Source organism: Papio anubis, chromosome 8, assembly GCF_008728515.1.
Source record: "Papio anubis isolate 15944 chromosome 8, Panubis1.0, whole genome shotgun sequence".
NCBI lineage: Eukaryota > Metazoa > Chordata > Mammalia > Primates > Cercopithecidae > Papio > Papio anubis.
The window spans coordinates 42,626,646-42,645,722 of NC_044983.1; the positions used below are offsets into that span (position 1 = coordinate 42,626,646).

The following is a 19,077-nucleotide window of genomic DNA, read 5'->3' on the forward strand; positions in this document are numbered from 1 at the left end:
GGATGATGTTGACCTCTCATAAAATGAGTTAGGAGGATTCTTTTTCTATTGATTGGAATAGTTTCAGAAGGAATGGTACCAGCTCCTCCTTGTACTTGGTAGAATTCAGCTGTGAATCCATCTGTCCCAGACTTTTGTTGTATTAATTATTGCCTCAATTTCAGAGCCTGCTATTGGTCTATTCAGATTCAACTTCTTCCTGGTTTAGTTGTCTTGAAGAGTGTAAGTGATCCAGGAAATTATCCATTTCTTCCAGATTTTCTAGTTTATTTGCATTAGAGGTGTTTTATAGTATTCTTTCGATGGTAGTTTGTATTTCTGTGGGTCGGTGATATCCCTTTTCATTTTTATTGCATCTATCTGATTCTTCTTTCTTTCTTTATCTTTATACGTCTATCAATTTTGTTGATCTTTTTCAAAACCAACTCTAGGATTCATTGATTTTTGAGGGTTTTTGTGTTCCCTATCTCTTTCTAGTTCTTGCTCTGATCTAGTTATTTCCGCCTTCATAGCTTTCTCATCGTGTTTGCTCTTGCTTCTCTGGTTCTTTTAATTGTGGATGTTAGAGTGTCAAGTTTTAGATCTTTCCAGCTTTGTCTTGTGGGCATTTAGTGCTATAAATTTCCTACACACTGCTTTTCTTTAAATGTGTCCCAGAGATTCTGGTATGTTGTATCTTTGTTCTCAATTGGTTTCAGAGAATACTTTTATTTCGCCTTCTTACTGCTATGTAACCCAGTAGTCACCAGGAGCAAGGTTGTTCAGTTTCCACAATTGAGCTGTTTTGATTTTGAGTTTTTAGTCCTGAGTTCTTAGTTTGATTGCACTGTGGTCTGAGAGACAGTTTGTTATAATTTCTTGTTCTTGCACATTTGTTGAAGAGTGTTTTACTTCCACCATGTGGTCAATTTGGAGTAAGCGATGTGGTGCTGAGAAGAATGTATATTCTGTTGATTTGGGGTGGAGAGTTCTATAGATGTTCATTAGGGTCTGCTTGCTGCAGAGATGAGTTCAATTCTGGATATCCTTTGTTAATTTTCTGTGTTGTTGATCTGTCTTAATGTTGACAGTGGGGTGTTGAAGTCTCCCATTATTATTGTATGGGAGTCTAAGTCTCTTTGTAAGTCTCCCTTACAAAGGCAATTGATCCCTTTACCATTATGTAATTGATCCCTTTACCATTATGTAATTGCCTTGTCTCTTTTGATCTTTGATGGTTTAAAGTCTGTTTTAACAGAGACTAGGATTGCAACCCTGCTTTTTGTTCTCCATTTGTTTGTAAATCTTCCTCCATCCCTTTTATTTTGAGCCTATGTACGCTCTCTTGCGTGAGATGGGTCTCCTGAATACAGCGACTGATGGGTCGCGGACTCTTTATCCAGTTTGCCAGTCTGTGTCTTTTAATTGGAGCATTTAGTCTGAGTTTTATTCTTTTTGATGCTATTTTGAATGCAGTTCTACTGGCACATGCTACTGCGCCTGGCTAATATTTTTTGTTAATTTTTTGGTAGAGATGGAGTCTCACTGTATTGCCCAGGCTGGTCTCAAATTCCTGGGCTCAAGAGATGCTCCTGTTTTGGCCTCGCAAAGCTCTGGGATTATAGGCATGAGTCAACCGCACCCAGCTCAATTGGTTTTTATATTGAGATTGTATCCTGCAACTTTGCTGAACTCATTTATTGGTTCTAATAGTTGTTTGGGTTTTCTGGGGTGTGGATTCCTTAGGATTTCCTATGTACAGGATCATGCAGCTAGGCATGTTGGCTCACACCAGTAATCCCAGCACTTTGGGAGGCTGAGGCAGGTGGATCACTTGAGCGTAGGAGTTCGAGACCAACGTGGGCAACATGGTGAAACTTAGTCTCTACAAAAACCACAAAAATTAGCAGGGTGTGGTAGCTCATGCCTGTGGTCCCAGCTACTTGGGAGGCTGAGGCAAGAGGATTGCTTGAGCTGAGGAGGTAGAAGCTTCAGTGAGCCATGATCGTGCTACTGCACTCCAGCCTGGGCAACAGAGTGAGACTCTCTCTTCCCCCGCCCCCCTCAAAATGGAATCTTGCTCTGTTACCCAGGCTGGAGTGCAGTGGCACCATCTCAGCTCACTGCAACCTCTGCTTCCTGGGTTCAAGTGATTCTTCTGCCTCAGCCTCCTGAACAGTTGGGTTAGAGGCATGTGCCACCATGCTTGGTTAATTTTTGTATTTTTAGTAGAGACGGGCTTTCACCATGTTGGCCGGGCTCGTGTCAAACTCCTGACCTTGTGATCCACCCACCTCGGCCTCCCAAAGTTCTGGGATTACAGGTGTGAGCCCCCGCACCCGGCCAACCATGTCTCTTAAAAAAAAAAAAAGAAAGAAAACAAACAAAACACCATGCTGGCTGTCAGTAGACATTATTTTACTACTTCCAATTTAGACATCTTTTATTTCTTCTCGTTGCCATGGCTAGAACCTCCAGTCAAATATTGAATGTAAATGGGAAGAGTTGACATCCTTTCTTGTTCTTTCTTTTAGGGATAAAGCATCCAATATTTGACTATTCTGTTTAATGTTAGCTGTGGGTTCTTTGTATGTACGTTTTTATCAGGTTGAGGAAATAACCTTCTATTGCTAGTTTGTTGAGAGTTTTTACCGTGGAATAGTTGTTGGCCTTTGTCAGTTGCTTTTCCTACATCTAATTGAGGCAAGGGTTTTTATCCTTTATTTTGTTAATATAACATATGACATTGATTGAATTTTGAATATTACATCAACTTTTTATTCCTGGGAAAAATGTCTATTGGTTATAGTGTATAACTCTTTGTATATGTTGCTATATTCAGTTTGCTAGTATTTTATTCAGGATTTTTGCATCTATATTCATAAACAGTTTTGCTCTGTGCTTCCTTGTTATGTTTTGGTTTTATCAGGGTAATACTGGTTTCATGGTGTGAATTAGGAAGTATTCCCTCTTCTGTATTTTGGAAGAGTTTCTGAAGGATAGATACTGTTTCTTAAAATGTTACAAATCACCATTATAGCCCTCTGAGCTTCGGCTTTTCTTTGTAGGAAGTTTTAAAGTTACTGACTCAGTCTCTTTATTTGTTATAGGGCTCTGATCAGTTTTTTATTTCTGAGTCAGTTTTGCTAGTTTGTCTTTCTAGGAATTTGTTCATTTTATTTTAGTTATTTAATTTGTTGGTATGTAGTTCATATTATTTCCTTATAACGCTCTCTGTAATCTTTTGAGTTTCTCCAAAATTGGTAGTGCTTCCTCACTTTCTTTTATTCCTGAGTTTTGTAGTTTGAATCTTCTCTTCCCCGCCCCTAAACCTCCTTGGTCAGCCTAGCTTGTCAATTTTGTTGATCTTTTCGAGGAGCCAACTTTTAGTTTTTGTTGTTGTTGTTGTTATATTCTTTGTTGTTTTTCTATTCTCTATGTCATTTATTTCTGCCAGATGGAAGTTTAAGTTCTTGATTAAAGATCTTGACTAAAGATCTTTCTTCTTTTTAAATATAGTCATTTACAGCTACAGATTTCTCAGTAAGTACTGCTTTAGCTGCATCTATAGGTTTTGGTGTATTTTGTTGTCATTCCTTTTAAAGTTATCTTCTAATTTTCTCATGATATCTTTTTTTGATCTCTTGGCTGTTTAGGAGTGTGTTTAATGTTCGCATACTTCTGAATTTTCATTTTATTTTTATTGTAAGGTTTAAATTTCGTTCTATTATTGTCTAAGAACGGTATTACTATAGTATTACTGTGATTTCACTCCTTTTAAATTTATCGAAGCTTGAGTTATGGCCTAACATATGGTCTGTCGTGGAGAATGTTTCATGTTTACATTAGAAGAATGTGTATTCTGCTGTTCCTTGGGGTAGGGGGTTGTCTTCATGGTTTCTGTCAAGAATGCAGTTGTTACGATTATTGAGGATCCTTTGTATATGATGAGTCATTTTCTTTAACTACTTTCGTAGTTTTTTCTGTTTTTCACCAGTTGATATGGTATGTTTAGGGTGGATCTCTTTAGATCTTATGCAGTTTGGAGTTTTTAAGCTTCTTGGTTGCATAACGTTTCATCAAATTGAGGAAGCATTTTGGGCTTTGTTTCCTCAAATATTCTTTCTACCTCTCTCTCCCCTTCCTTCCGAGACTCTTATTATGCATATATTTGTGTGTCTGATGGTGTCCCACAGGTCTCTGAGGCTCTGTTCATTTTTCTTTATGTTCTTTTTTTCTTGTTTCTCAGCTTGGATAATCTCATTTGTCTTATTTAAAGTTTGTGAATTCCTTTTTTTTTTTTTTGCCAGGCCAAATTTTGATTTCAGGTGAAATTTTCATTTCAGTCACTATAGTTTTCAACTTCTGAATTTCTATTTGGTTCTGTCTTTTTATAATTTCTGTGTCTTTATGGATATTCTCTATTTGGTGAGGCATTTTTATAATTTTCTTCACTTTTTGGATATAGTTTATGTTTTTGAATATGTTTATAGTAAGTGATTTAAAGTCATTGTTTAGTGAGTCCAACTTCTGGCTCCTCTCAGGGACATTTTCTCTTGACTGCATTTTTTCCTTTTCATGCTTTCCTGTTTCTTCATGTGTGTTATAATTTTTTTTTTTTTTTTTTTTTTTTTTTTGAGACAGTCTCGCCATGATGCCCAGGCTGGTGTGCAGTGACGTGATCTCAGTTCACTGCAACCTCCGCCTCCCGGGCTCAAGCGATTCTCCTGCCTCAGCCTCCTGAGTAACTGGGATTACAGGCCTGCACCACCACGCCGGGCTAATTTTTGTATTTTTTTTCTTATCTTTTCTTTTTTGAGATGGAGTCTTGCTCTGTTGTTCAGGCTGGAGTGCCATGGCACGATCTCAGTTCACTGCAACTTCCGCCTCCTGGGTTTAAGCGATTCTCCTGCCTCAGATTCCTGAGTAGCTGGGATTATAGGCGTGTGCCACCACACCTGGCTGATTTTTGTATTTTTAATAGAGACGGACTTTCACCATGTTGGCCAGGCTGGTCTCGAACTCTTGGTCTCAAATGATAACACCCGCCTTGCCAGCCTCCGAAAGGGCTGGGATTATAGGCATGAGCCACCTTGCCTGGCCTATAATTTTTGCTTGAAAACTGGACATTTTAAATAGTGTGATGTGACGACCCTGGATATTAAATTCTCCCATCCCCTCCTCAGGGTTTCTGTTTGTTATTGGTGCTATAATTTTGTTTAATGATTTTACTAGATGAATTTTGTAAAGTTCTTATTGCCTGTTGCGTGTAGCTAATGAAGATGTTTTGTGTTTCGTTTAGTCGTCTGTGGATTATTGGATAGAGATTACCTTAAATGCTTTGAGCCAGTAAGTCTGTCATCTTTTATGGAGGGACTCTGTTGAGACATATGCTTTGACAGTTTGTAATGCCAGTTTAACCTTCATTTCCTCCTTGTGCAGAGCCTTGAGATGATCCAGAGTTCAGAGGTTAGGGCCTTTTCAGTTTTTTCTTGGGCATGCGCATAGTGATGCAGGGTTTTTTGCTCCTTAGTTCAGCTAAAATCCGGATTCTTGCCTCATGATCAGGAAAAATTACGCACGGGGCCACATTGAAAGGTGAGGAGAGCAGTATTTATGAAAAGAAAGCTCTCAGTGGAAGAAAGGGGGTCCTGCCAACAGGCTCCCACCTCACAGATTGAATACCAGGCCACCCCACATAAGCTGGAGAGGCCAGGCTCCTCCCTGCCCCCACCCGTTGCCATAAGACGTGAATTCCCTTTGGCTCTACCCCATTCTCCCAGTTTGCAGGTTGGGCCTTAGTCTGAGCCCCTCCACATTGATTTATTTCCCTTACTGTGCATGTGTTAAGGGGTGGAATTTTTCACCATGGGCATGTTTAGGCAAGCCCCGGTGCACAATGACATGGGTGGCATTTGGCTGTCTGCTGTCTCTATCATAATTAATACTATGTTTTCCTAGTGAATTGATCCTCTTATCATTATGCATTCTGTCTCTTTGTAGTAATTACCTTTGCTCTCAAGTCTACTTTATTAGATGTTAATACAGTTATTCCTGCTTCTTTGATCAATGTTTGCCTGGTATAATTTTTTCCATTCTTTTACTTTCAGCCTCCCTATAATGTCGAATTTGAAGTTAGCTTCTTCGGAACAGCATATGATTGGTTTATGATCTTGGCTCACTGCCACTTCTGCCTCCCAGGCTCAAACTGTCCTCCCACTTCAGTTTCCCGAGTAGCTGGGACCACAGGTGCGCACCACTATACCCAGATAATTTTTGTACTTTTGGTAGAGACGAGGTTTCGCCATGTTGCTGAGGCTGGTCTTGAACTTGTGAGCTGAAGTGATTCGCCCACCTCAGCCTCCCAAAGTGCTGGGATTACAGGCATGAGCTACCTCGCCTAGCCTGTTTAAGATAATTACTGATATCGTTAGTGCTCAAGTCAGCCATCTTATTTTTACACCTCTGAGCTCTGTCTTGTTTCTTTTTGGCCTTCTTGGGGTTACTTAAACAAGTTCAGGGTTCCATCTGTTTTTTTGGACACAGTCTCGCACTGTCGCCCAGGCTAGAGTGCAGTGGCACGACCTTGGCTCACTGCAAGCTCCACCTCCCGAAGTTCACGCTTATTCTCCTGCCTCTCAGCCTCTCCCGAAAGTAGCTGGGACTACAGGCTCGGGCCACCACATCTGGCTAATTTTTTGTATTTTTAGTAGAGATGGGGTTTCACCCGGTTAGCCAGGATGGTTTCAATCTCCTGACCTTGTGAGATCCTCACCTGCCTCGCCTCCCAGTACTCGGGAATTACAGCATGAGCCACCGCACCTCGGCCAGATTCCATTGTTGCCTTTTTTTTTTGAGACACGGTCTCTCTCTATTACCCAGGCTGGAGTTCAGGGGCATAGGTCACAGCTCACTGCAGCCTTGACCTCCCGGGCTGAAGGCCAATCCTCCCACCTTAGCCTCCGCAAGTAGCACCAGAGCATGCCACCACACCTGGCTGATTTTGTAATGGGCTGTAAAGAGGGGGTTCTGCCATGTTGCCCAGGCTGGTCTTGAATTCCTGGGTTCAAGCAATCTGCCAGCCTCAGCCTCCCAACATTCTGGGATAATAGGTATGAGCCACTGTGCCTGACCTATTCCTTTTTTTTGAGACAGAGTCTTGCTCTGTCGCCCAGGCTGGAGTGCAGTGGTGCAACCTCGGCTCTCTGCAAGCTCCGCCTCCCAGGTTCACCATTCTCCTGCCTCTGCCTGGGCAGCTGGGACTACAAGTGCCCCGCCCACCACGTCCGGGCTAATTTTTGTATTTTTAGTACAGACGGGTTTCACTGTGTTAGCTAGAATGATCTTCTTGATCTCCTGGCCTTGTGATCCTCGGGCCCCACCTCGCCTCCCAAAGTGCTGTTACAAATGTAGCCACCGCACCTTGGCCCCCACACCTTTTTTTTTTTTTTTTTTGAGATGGAGTTCTCTGTTTCCAGGCCGGAGTACAGTGGCACGATCTCAGTTCACTGCAACCTCTGCCTCCCGGCTTCAAGCAATTCTTCCTGTCTCAGCCTCCCAAGTAGCTGGATTACAGGCACCCGCCACCATGCCCGGCTAATTGTTGTATTTTTAGTAGAGATGGGGTTTCACCATGTGGGTCAGGCTGGTCTCAAACTCCTGACCTCAGGTGATCTGCCCACCTGGCCTCCTAAAGTGCTGGGATGCATTCTCTGTCACCCAGGCTGGAGTCCAGTTGCGCGATCTTGGCTCACTGCAACCTCCGCCTCCTGGGTTCAAGCAATTTTCTGTCTCAGCCTCCTGTGGGATTACAGGTGCCGCCACCACACCTAGCTAATTTTTGTATTTTTAGTAGAGATGGAGTTTCACCACCTTGGCCAGGCTGGCCTTGAACTCCTGACCCTGTGATCCACCTACCTCAGCCTCCCAAAGTGCTGGGATTACAGGCATGAGCCACTGCGCCGGGCCGCCTCAGAATTTTAAGGCCTTGCTCTGCTGTCTTCTAACATCCATTTTGTTTTAAATGACCCAACTTAATTAAAATATAAGTGGGGATGGGATTGGAGCTGGGGATATTCAAGGCCCACAGATGTATTTGGGAAAAGTAAGTTAAAACTTATTTCAATACTGTTACATAAAAATCCTGTTGCATCATATGGATAATGATCAGACAGTGTCATGGGTTGAGGTGGAGGGAGAAAAAAGTATGGATGTGTGGAAGAAATAGGATGTAGAGAAAGTTAGGGAAGAAAGCATATCGAGTAGTTAGGTTGTTTTCAGATGTCTTCGTTTACTCTTAAATTTATAGTTAAGTATCATTGCCTTTTCACGTGATTTCATTTAAAATGCTCATTTGCTTCTAACTACTGCTCATACTTTTTGGAAACTAGCTAGCAACTCTCCATTATAGGTGTTTAATGTTTTCATGTAACCAGCAGGGGGAGCACGTACTCATGTTCTTTTGGAACAGGGACGCAAGCCAGAGAAATAGATTTCAGTATGTGCCAATTTAGAACAGTTTTTTTTTTCCTTTGAGACGGAGTCTCCCTCTTTCGCCCAGGGTGGAGTGCAGTGGGGCTGTCTCGGCCCACTGCAAGCCCCGCCTCCCGGGTTCACGCCATTCTCCTGCCTCAGTCTCTTTAGTAGCTGGGACAACAAGGCGCCCGCCGCTATGCCCGGCTAACTTTTTGTATTTTTAGTAGAGGTGGGGTTTCACCCTGTTAGCCAGAATGGTCTCGATCTCCTGACCTCGTGATCCGCCCACCTTGGCCTCCCAAAGTGCTGGGATTACGGGCCTGAGCCACCGCGCCCATCCTAGAACAGTTTTAAACAATTGTTCTCATTACTAATCATAGAAATAATACACAGGGATTGTGGAGTTGCTAGAAAATAAAGACTACAATAGAAAATATCCCCCATAGGCCGAGCACAGTGGCTCACGCCTGTAATCCCAGCACTTGGGGAGACCCAGGCTAGTGGATCACGAGGTCAGGAGATCGAGACCATCCTGGCTAACACGGTGAAACCCCATCTCTACTAAAAATACAAAAAGTTAGCCGAGCGTGGTGGTGGGCACCTGTAGTCCCAGGTACTCAGGAGGCTGAGGCAGGAGAATGGCGTGAAACCGGGAGGGGGAGCTTGCAGTGAGCCTAGATTGTGCCGCTACACTCTGGCCTGGGTGACAGAGCGAGACTCAGTCTCAAAAAAAAAAAAAAAGAAAGAAAAAAAAATATCCCCCATAAACCTGTAAAACCTATAATCAGCAAAACATAAACATTTTGATAATATAAGCATTTGGGTCTGTTTCCTGCACATGTTTTTATACAAATGCTTAATATATATTTAAAAATTTGTACATTATTATTTTAAAATTTAGTGTCATTGGTTTTACATGGATGTGTTGTTTGAAAAATAGGTAAGAATAATATTTTCCATTCTGATAAAATCAAAAGCAGAGCATGCATTCTTATGTGTAAATAAGATTTCCATTGGCTTTGCATATATTTTTGTTTTAGTTTCCTTTTTTACAATGAGTAGAACTTCTGTATAAAGAAAATATTTTATTATTTTAAATAAAAGGAGCAGAATACAACACTATTTTACAGTTATACAACACTATTTTACAGTTATAACTGGAAGATAATGTCTAATCAGAAGACTCAAATAGGGTAGGAAAACATTAAAATAGTTATGTCAGGTTGGTAGCTGGGTGCCCCGTACGTAATTTTGTATTTAGTAAATATTTTTGGAATGTGAACAAATAGTGAGACCTTGATGACTTTTTTCTATTTATTTATTTTTAAAAATTTTCTGTGTGTGTGTTTTGTTGTTGTTGTTGTTGTTGTTTGAGACTGGAACTTGTTTCTGTTGCCCTGGCTGGAGTACGGTGGCATGATCACAGCTCACTGCAGCCTGGGTCTCCTGTGCTCAAGCAGTCCTTCTGCCTCAGCCCCCTGAGTAGCTGAAACTACAGGAACATGCCACCATGCCTGGCTAATTTTTGTATTTCTTTTTTGGGCAGATGGACTTTTGCCATGTTCCCCAGGCTGGTCTCAAACTCTGGGGCTCAAGTGATCTGCCTGCCTTGGCCTCCCAAAGTGCTGGGGTTACAGGCATGAGCCACCATGCCTTGCCTATTGTAATGTTAAGAGAATAAATACAGAAGGTGTAATTTCTGTAAATATTTAGACACATATGAATAATTTCTTTGAAAGTTACCTGTCCAGTTTGTATAGCTCTAGATTATATTCTGTACTTGTTAAATGCTATGACCAAGGAAAAGCAGTATACAATATCGTCTGTCCAAATGCTAGTTTGTTTATGGAAAAAAGCGAAACCTACTTTGTGCCTGAGTTTTGTATGTACTTTTACCAAGATCTTGAAAGTATTTCTCTTTGTACATTACTCTGTAAGACCTTCCTTATTTCAAACCAGTTTATTGAATTTCATGTTCAGTTCTTTGTCATTTACACCTTAATGAAATGTAGGTAACAAATATACTTGTACATCTATAATGTAGAGAAATACAGTAACCAAGGGGAAACAGAATAAAAAAAACGAAAGAAAAAAATAACCAAAGAGGAAACAATTTTGATGGGAAGGCTAATAAAGAATTTGCAATGGTTAGAAAAATAAAATATTCAAGTGGATAACTCTATGTATAAGCCTGCTAGAGAAGGGAGTGAGCAAGCTAGATGGTGTCAAGGTGAGGGAGAGATTTTTATGGTGTTTAGTGTTAGAGGCTTGAACATGATTGAATGGTGGACTTAGTGATGGAACTGGTTAAAGTGGAGGGGATTGGAATCCTGATTGCTGTGTCTCAGGATCAGCACCCGGTTCTTCTGTTCAGGATTTCCTTTTTATACTTCAAACCACTGGAATGTAAGGCATTACGAGTTTCTTCCTTAGCCTTTTTTTTTTTCCTCAAGACAGAGTTTCACTCTTGTTTCCTAGGCTGGAGAGCAATGACACAGTCTTGGCTCACCGCAGCCTCCACCTCTCAGGTTGAAGCGATTCTCCTGTCTCAGCCTCCCAAATAGCTGGGATTACAGGCGTGCTCCACCACACCTGGCTAATTTTGTATTTTTAGTAGAGACGAGGTTTCTCTATGTTGGTCAGGCTGGTCTTGAACTCCCGACCTCAGGTGATCCGCCTGACTCAGCCTCCCAGAGTGCTGGGATTACAGTGCCTGGCCAGGCTTTTGTTTTTTTTTTTAAACTTACCAAAGTTTGTGATATTTTTACTGTTTTACCAAACGTTATATACTCCAATAAAGAAATTTCAAGCGTGCACAGAGAAGCTCGTAGTTTTGAATTAGATCCTGAGGATCCAAATTTTGTGTTTAATTTACCTGTTACAGATTGATTTTTTTTTTTTTTTTTTTTTGGGAGACAGAGTCTCGCTCTGTCGCCCAGGCTGGAGTGCAGTGGTACGATCTCAGCTCAGTGCAAGCCCTGCCTTCTGGGTTTCCGCCATTCTTCTGCCTCAGCCTCCCAAGTGTTTGGGACTACAGGTGCCCGCCACCACACCTGGCTAAATTTTTTTTTGTTGTTGTATTTTTAGTAGAGACAGAGTTTCACCATGTTAGCCAGGATGGTCTCGATCTCCTGACCTCGTGATCCGCCTGCCTCAGCCTCCCAAAGTGTTGGAATTACAGGCGTGAGCCACTGTGCCTGGCCTACAGATTGAATTCTAATCCAACATGTTTAACAGTGGTCTCAAACATGTATGGAATAAGAATCAGCAGAGATGGTTGTCAAAATGCAGATTCCTGAGCCTTACCTCTCTCAAAATTCTAACTTGTGATTTGGGTACCTAGGTATCTGTAAATGCATCCCTGATTCTGATGTACCTGTTCCCTGGATTGCATTTTTTAAAAATTGTGAGAGATATATATATACATACACACACACACACACACATGTAAATAAATAAATATATATATACACACACACGCACACGTGCTGTGAAATGTACTGTTTTAACCATTTTTAGGTGTGTAGTCCTATGGTATTAAATACATTCACATTTGCTGTAGATTGAATGTTTCTCTCTCTCCAGTATTCAGATGTTGAAACCTACTTCCCTATGTGATGATATTTAGAGTTGGGGCCTTTGGGAAGAGATTAGGTCATGAGGGTACCCTTGTGAATGAGATTAGTGCCCTTAAAAAAAAGTTCCCAGGGACTCTTCTTCCTTCTGTCCCATGGGGATGTAGTGAGAAGAATCAGGAAACCATCTATGAACCAAGAAGCAGACTCTCACCAGACGCTGAATCTGCTGGTGCCTTAATCTTGAACTTTTACAGCCTCTAGAACTATGAGAAATTTCTTTTGTTTCTGTGCCACTCTGTTTATGGTATTTTGTTATAGCTCCCAGAACAAACTAAGATAGCATTGTTTTTCAGCCATCACCACCATCCATCTTCAGAATGTTTTCAATCATCAGAATGGAAATTCTGTGCTCATTAAACTATGACTCCTCATTCTTCCCTCCCCATCCCCTAGCAACCGTTCTACTTTCTGTCTTTGTGAATTTGTCTCATAATATGGGTCAATTCTAATTGCCCTCATATAATGTTTGCCCTTTTGTGTCTGGCTTATTTTTACTGTGAATGTTTTCAAGATTCAACAATGTTGTAACATGTATCAGAAATTCATTCCTTTTTAAGGCTGAATTAATATTTCATTATTTATGTGTTCCACATTTTGTTCATGTATTCATTCATTGATGGACATTTGTGTTCTTTCCACCTTTTGGCTATTGTGAATATTGCTGCTATGAACATTCGTATACAAGTATCTGAGGTTTTTTTTTTGTTTTGTTTTTGTTTCTTTTGAGACAGAGTCTCGCTATGTCACCCAGGCTGGAGTGCAGTGGCACGATCTCAGTGCAAGCCCTACCCCCGGAGTTCATGACATTCTCCTGCCTCAGTCTCCCAAGTAGCTGGGACTACAGACGCCTGCCAACACGCCAGGCTAATTTTTTGTATTTTTAGTAGAGAAGGGATTTTACCATGTTAGCCAGGATGGTCTTGATCTCCTGACCTCGTGATCCGCCCGTCTCGGCCTCCCAAAGTGCTGGGATTACAGGCGTAAGCCCCCACACCCGGCCCTGTTTGAGTTTTGGGTATATACTGAGCAGTGGCATTGCTAGATGATGGTTGTTTAACTATTTTGTTTTATTTTATTTTAGAGACACAGTCTTGCTCTGTTGCCCAGGCTTCAGAGCTGTGGCCTGATTATAGCTTACTGCAGCCTCAAACTCCTGGGCTCAAGCAATTGTCCCACTTCACCCTCCTGAGTAGCTGGGACCACAGATGAACATTCCTACCCCTGCTAATTTATTTTTTGTAGGGACTCGCTATGTTTCCCGGGCTGGTCTTGAACTCATTGGCCCAAGTAGTCCTCCTGCCTTGGTCTCCTAAAGTGCTGGGATTACAAGTGTGAGCCGTTGTGCCCTACCCTGTGTTTAACTTTTTTTTTTTTTTTTTTGAGACAGAGTCTCACCCTGTCACCCAGGCTGGAGTGCAAGTGGCTCGAACTTGACTCGCTGCAACCTCTGCCTCCTGAGTTCAAGCAATTTTCCTGCCTCAGCCTCCCGAGTAGCTGGGACTACAGGTGCATGCCACCACGCCCGGCTAATTTTTTGCATTTTTAGTAGAGATGAGTTTTCACCATGTTGGTCAGGCTGGGCTTGAACTCCTGACCTCGTGATTCGCCCGCCTTGGCCTCCCGAAGTGCTGTGATTACAGGCATGAGCCACCTTGCTCAGCTGTGTTTAACTTTTGAGGCTCTACCAAATAATTTTTAACAACTGCAACATTTTACTTAAAAGTTAAAATTGCTATACATCCTTGGCAATGCTTATTGTTTTCTTTCTTTTCTTTTTTTTTTTTTCTTTTTTAAATAGTAGCTGTTCTCATGAGTGTGAGGTGGCTTATCATTGTAGTTTTTTGCTTTTTGTTTTTGGAGATAGGATCTCACTCTGCCACCGAGGCTGGAATGCAGTGGCGTAATCAGTGATGCAGCCTTGACCTCCCAGGCTCAAGTGATCCTCCCACCCCAGCCTCTTGAATAGCTGGGACTGTAGGCACACGCCACCACATCCAGCTATTTATTTATTTTTTTCAAAGACAGGATCTTGCTCTGTCACCCAGGCTGGAATGCGGTGGTGCAATCATGGCTCACTGCAGCCTTGACTTCCTGGGCTCAAGCAATCCTCCTACCACAGCCTCCCAAGTAGCTGGAACTGCAGGCATGTACCACCATGCCTCACTAATTCTTAAAAAAAAAAAAAATTCTGTAGATATGGGGTCTCACGATGTTGCTTAGGCTGCTGACTAATTTTTCATAAGGACGGTAATCCTATTTGTGGGGGCTCTGGTTCCTGTTCTAGTCACCTCCAAAGGCCTCATCTCTCTCTTTTTTTTTTGAGACAGATCTTGCTCTGTCGCCAGGCTGCTGGAGTGCAGTGGCAGGATCTCGGCTCATTGCAACCTCTGCCTCCTGGGTTCAAGCAATTCTGCCTCACCCTCCTGAGTAGCTAGGACTACAGGTGCATGCCACCGCACCCAGCTAATTTTTGTATTTTTAGTGGAGATGGGGTTTCACCATGTTAGCCAGGATGGTCTCGATCTCTGGACCTCTCTCTCCCAAAGTGTTGTGATTACAGGCCATTGTTCCTGGCCAGACCTCATCTCTTAATAGCATTGCATTGGGGATTAGGATGTCAACATATGAATTTTAGGAGACAGCAGGGTTCAGACCATAGCACTAGTTAAGGAAGTTTTAATGGCGTATTTTAATTTTAATTTATTCTTATTGCTTAAACTACAATGATATTGATGTGGAGACGTATTTCTGATTAGGTGATCAAGTTATAATTGTTAACCTCAATTTAATTCCCAACACAAACCTAAAATTTTTCTTAAAATGCAAATTAAAAATATTATGAAATGAAGATATGTCTGTTGCAGACATTTGTTTTAAAAAAGGAAAACCGGGCAAAAAAAGCCTAGAGAATATATTAGTGTTATCACTACAATTTCCAGCCTAGCAAATACAAACTCCTTGGCTTATGTTCTTTTTTAAAATTCAGTAAAGTTTTCTGGAATTGTGGTTTTTACTGTCTGTCCCATTCCTTTGATTTGCTTCTTCAGGAATTCCTGTTACCTTTATGTTGGATCCCAAAAGAGACTTAATCATACTATTTTTCTTGAATACTTTTTCTTCACTGGAGCTGGATTGTGGAACCTTTAAATTTCCTTTTTTTTTTTCTTAGACATTTCCTCATTTTATTGCATGAGGAATAAAATTTACAAAAAAAATCATTTTTCACCTGTTTCTTTGTTGAATTATACTGATTTTTTAACAGCATTATTAAGTAAATAATTGATATAAACTTTATAGTTACAGCATACAGTTTGATAACTTTTGAGATCCACACATCTCCATGAAACTATCACTACAAATAGTTTAGCGAATATAACAATCATGTCCCAAAGTTTTTCTTTGCCACTTTGTAATTCCTATTTCTCTCTTTTCCTTGCATTCCTAGCCTATCGTGAACCTGCTTTCTATTATTATTGATTTGTTTGCATTTTCTAGAATTGTATGTAAATGGATTTTTATGGTCTAGTTTCTTTTGTTTAGTGTTATTTTGAAATCCAATTATGTTATTGCATGTTTCAGTACTTCATTCTTTTTTTTTTTTTCCGAGACGGAGTTTCACTCTTATTGCCCAGGCTGGAGTGCAGTGGCATGATCTTGGCTCACTATAACCTCTGCCCCCTGGGTTCAAGCGATTCTCCTGCCTCAGTAGCTGGGATTACAGGTGCCTGCCACCACGCCCAGCTAATTTTTTTTTTTTTTTTTTTTTTTGTATTTTTAGTAGACACAGGGTTGGTCTTGAACTCCTGACCTCAGGCAGTCCACTCACCTCGGCCTCCCAAAGTGCTGGGATTATGGCGTGAGCCACCGTGCCCAGCCGTTATTCCTTTTTTATTGCTCACTACGATTGTATTGTGTGGATGTATCACAAGTTTTAAAATCCATCCATTTGTTGATGGGTATATTAGCTATCTATTGCGGTATAACAGATTATCCAAAAACTTAGTGGCAGGAAACAATATGCATTTATTATCTAACAGTTTTTTGGCCAGGGATTTGGGAGTGGCTTATTTGGGTGACTGGCGTAGGGTTTTTCATGAGATTGCTGTCAAGATGCTGGATGCTTTGAAGTCATTTGAAGGCTTCGCTGACATATCCAATTCAAAGATAGTTAACTTCTATGGCTGTGGGCCAGAGGCTTCAGCCTCTGATCTTCTGACCAAGGATCCTCTTTGCAGGGATGCTTGAGTCTTTTTTTTTTTTTTGACACGGTGTCTCACTGTGCTGCCCAGATTGGAGTGCAGTGGTGCTGTCTTGGCTCACTGTAATTTTTGCCTCCCGGGTTCAAGCGATTCTCCTGGCTCAGCCTCCCGAGTAGCTGGGATTATAGGCTCCTACCACCACCCCCGGCTAATTTTTGTATTTGTAGTAGAGATGGGGTTTTACCATGTTGGCCAAGCTGGTTTCAAACTCCTGACCTCAAGTGATCTGCCCGCCTCAGCCTCCCAAAGTGCTAGGATTACAGGTATGAGCCACCATGCCCAACCATGTTCTTATGGAATCTGGTAACCACTAAAACAAGTGATCCAAGAGCAGCATGAACAAAGAGAAAGTTGCAATGCTTTTTTTTTTTTTTTTTTTTTGAGACAGAGTCTTGCTGTGTTGTCCAGGCTGGAGTGCAGTGGCGTGATCTCGACTCACTGCAACTTGTCTCCCGAGTTCAAGTGATTCTCGTGCTTCAGCCTCCCGAGTAGCTGAGATTACAGGTGTGCACCACCACACCCAGCTGATTTTTGTATTTTTAGTAGAGATGAGATTTTGGCCTGTTGACCAGTCTGGCCTCTAACTCCAGGCCTCAAGTGATCTGGCCGCCCTGGTCTCCCAAAGTGTTGGAATTACAGGCATAAGCCACTGCGCCTGCTGGAAGCCTCAATTCGTATTATGACCTGCTCTCAGAAGTCACACATTGTCACTTCCCTCGTGATATTATTTGCTAGAAATAAGTCACAACATCCAGCCCTCACTCAAAGAGTAAAAAATTAGTTTTTTTCTTTCAAAGGCTGGTTTTGAGGGGAGCAATGTTAAAGAATTTGTTGTCATATTTTAAAGCTACTGCAATGGACTTTGGGTGGTTTTTAGGTTTTGGCTATTACAAATAAAAATGCTTTTAAAAATATATGTAAAAATCTGTGTAGACATAATTTTATTTCTTTGTGTAAATAGGAGTAAAACGGCTAGTTTGTAAGATAGTGTTATGTTTAAATTTTTACTACTTTTACACTGAAGATTTAAGATATCTGTAATACCGATTTGTTCTTGGATTCCTTCTGGTTTAGTCCTTTTTAAATTTTATTCTACTTCTTAAGTTTTGTCACCTCATTTCTGAGTTTTTATTCTGAATGTTTTATCTTGTTTTAAAATTGTAGTTTACCATTTTATCTGTTTTGTGTGTCTTTGATGTACTTTTTTTTTTTTTTTTGGTATATTGGGATGTCATTCTCCTTAGTTTTTCCCTAATAATAATTTTATGGGATTTAGCTTTTATACCTTCCTGTTGCTTATTTTTATGTCTCTGTCTTCTGAAATGATAGGAGGCAGGATTCAGGATAGCTTTTCTTTTCTTTTCTTTTTTTAAGGACGTGGACTCTCACTGGGTTGCCCGAGTTGAAGTGCAGTGGTGCAATCATAGCTCACTGCAGCCTCAAACTCCTGGGCTCAAGTGATCCTCCTGGTTCAGCCTCCTGAGTAGCTGGAACTACAGTCGTGTGCCACCATGCCCAGCTCACTAAAAAGTTTTTTTTTTTTTTTTTAGAAATGGGGTCTTGCTGTGTTGCCCAGGCTGGTCTTGAACCCCTGGGCTCATGGAATCCTCCTGCCTTGGCCTCCCAAAGTGTTGGGATTACAGGTGTGATCCATGGCACCTGGCTCAGCATAGCTTTTATACCTTGTGTTGTTTTCATATGGCTTGTAAAAATATGACCACTTGTGTATTTGGTCTTGTAGATTCTCCCTGACTCTGCTCATCTGGACATTTTCTGTGTCTCTGCCACCCCTGTGCTGCTGAGTAGATTCCACTCCCAGCACTTTCTCAGTGAGGGCCCCAGAAGGGAGTCCAGGGTGACTAGTTTTGGGTGGCCCAGGCTGCTCCCATCTCTTCACATCTTCTTACCGTAGAGCCCCTGCTCTCACCTAGTTTCAGGTGCTGTTCTCAGATCTGTCACCTGCTCTGCTTCCTGGTGAGCACTGATGTCTAGGTTCTCAGGGCCTCCTTGGCTCTCTTGCTTTCCTTGGCTTCTTTCCTCTCAGACACTGATACCATGCTGGACTTTGGAGGGTTGGTGGTTTGTCTTTACCCACTTGTGTTTTGGAGTTTGCTGATTAATTGTGTTTCTATGTTTTTGGCTTTGCTGTCCAGTTGCTGTTTATGTGAAGATTTAGAGACATTCGAAAACTATGCCCTTACTAATGACACTTCTGGGTTTTCAGATTGTAAATTGTTAACTTAATGTCTATTTAATGAAGTTGATAGTGTTTTTTTGTTTTGATTTTTCTGTTAATCATCTCCACAGAGAAAAAGGAGTTGGGATATAGAATGCCCATCCTTTCCAGGAGAAAGACCACTGCAGGTCAGAAGAGCAGGTCTCAGGACAGCAGGGGCAGCTGCCTCTCTCTCTGAAGCATGGCTCAGGTGTGGAGAAGGGTTTCAGGACGCTTCTGGGACTCCGGTAAAGTATCTGTAGAATTGTTTTCCCTGAATGCCAAAGAGGAAATCCTGAGTGTTCAGAACATTGTAATTACATTTCATTGTAATTCCCTTTCTTATTCTTTCAGGACACTGTAATTGGTACACTCCTTTTCTTCCCTTTCATTCCTTTAATAATGGTGGCAAGTTAGTATTCACCTTTTTTTTTTTTTTTTTTTTTTTTTGGAGACAAAGTCTCACTTTGTTGCCCAGGCTGGCGCAGTCATAGCTCAGGGCATCCTTGAA

At 41.5% G+C, this 19,077-nt stretch overlaps 1 protein-coding gene across 7 annotated transcripts in view; it reads left to right on the top strand.

Annotated features, from left to right (window-relative positions):
- SPIDR (scaffold protein involved in DNA repair) overlaps nt 1–19,077 on the top strand; it is a 481,415-nt gene that overhangs the window by 12,528 nt on the left and 449,810 nt on the right. For 6 of the 7 annotated variants that reach the window (XM_031669954.1, XM_031669957.1, XM_031669958.1 and 3 more), the window contains one exon: nt 18,659–18,814. The exons of the other annotated variant lie outside the window; for it this stretch is intronic. In XM_031669954.1, coding sequence (XP_031525814.1) covers nt 18,659–18,814 — 156 coding nt within the window. Of the gene's footprint in view, nt 1–18,658; nt 18,815–19,077 lie in introns of those variants that run through there. 7 annotated transcript variants of the gene reach the window in all.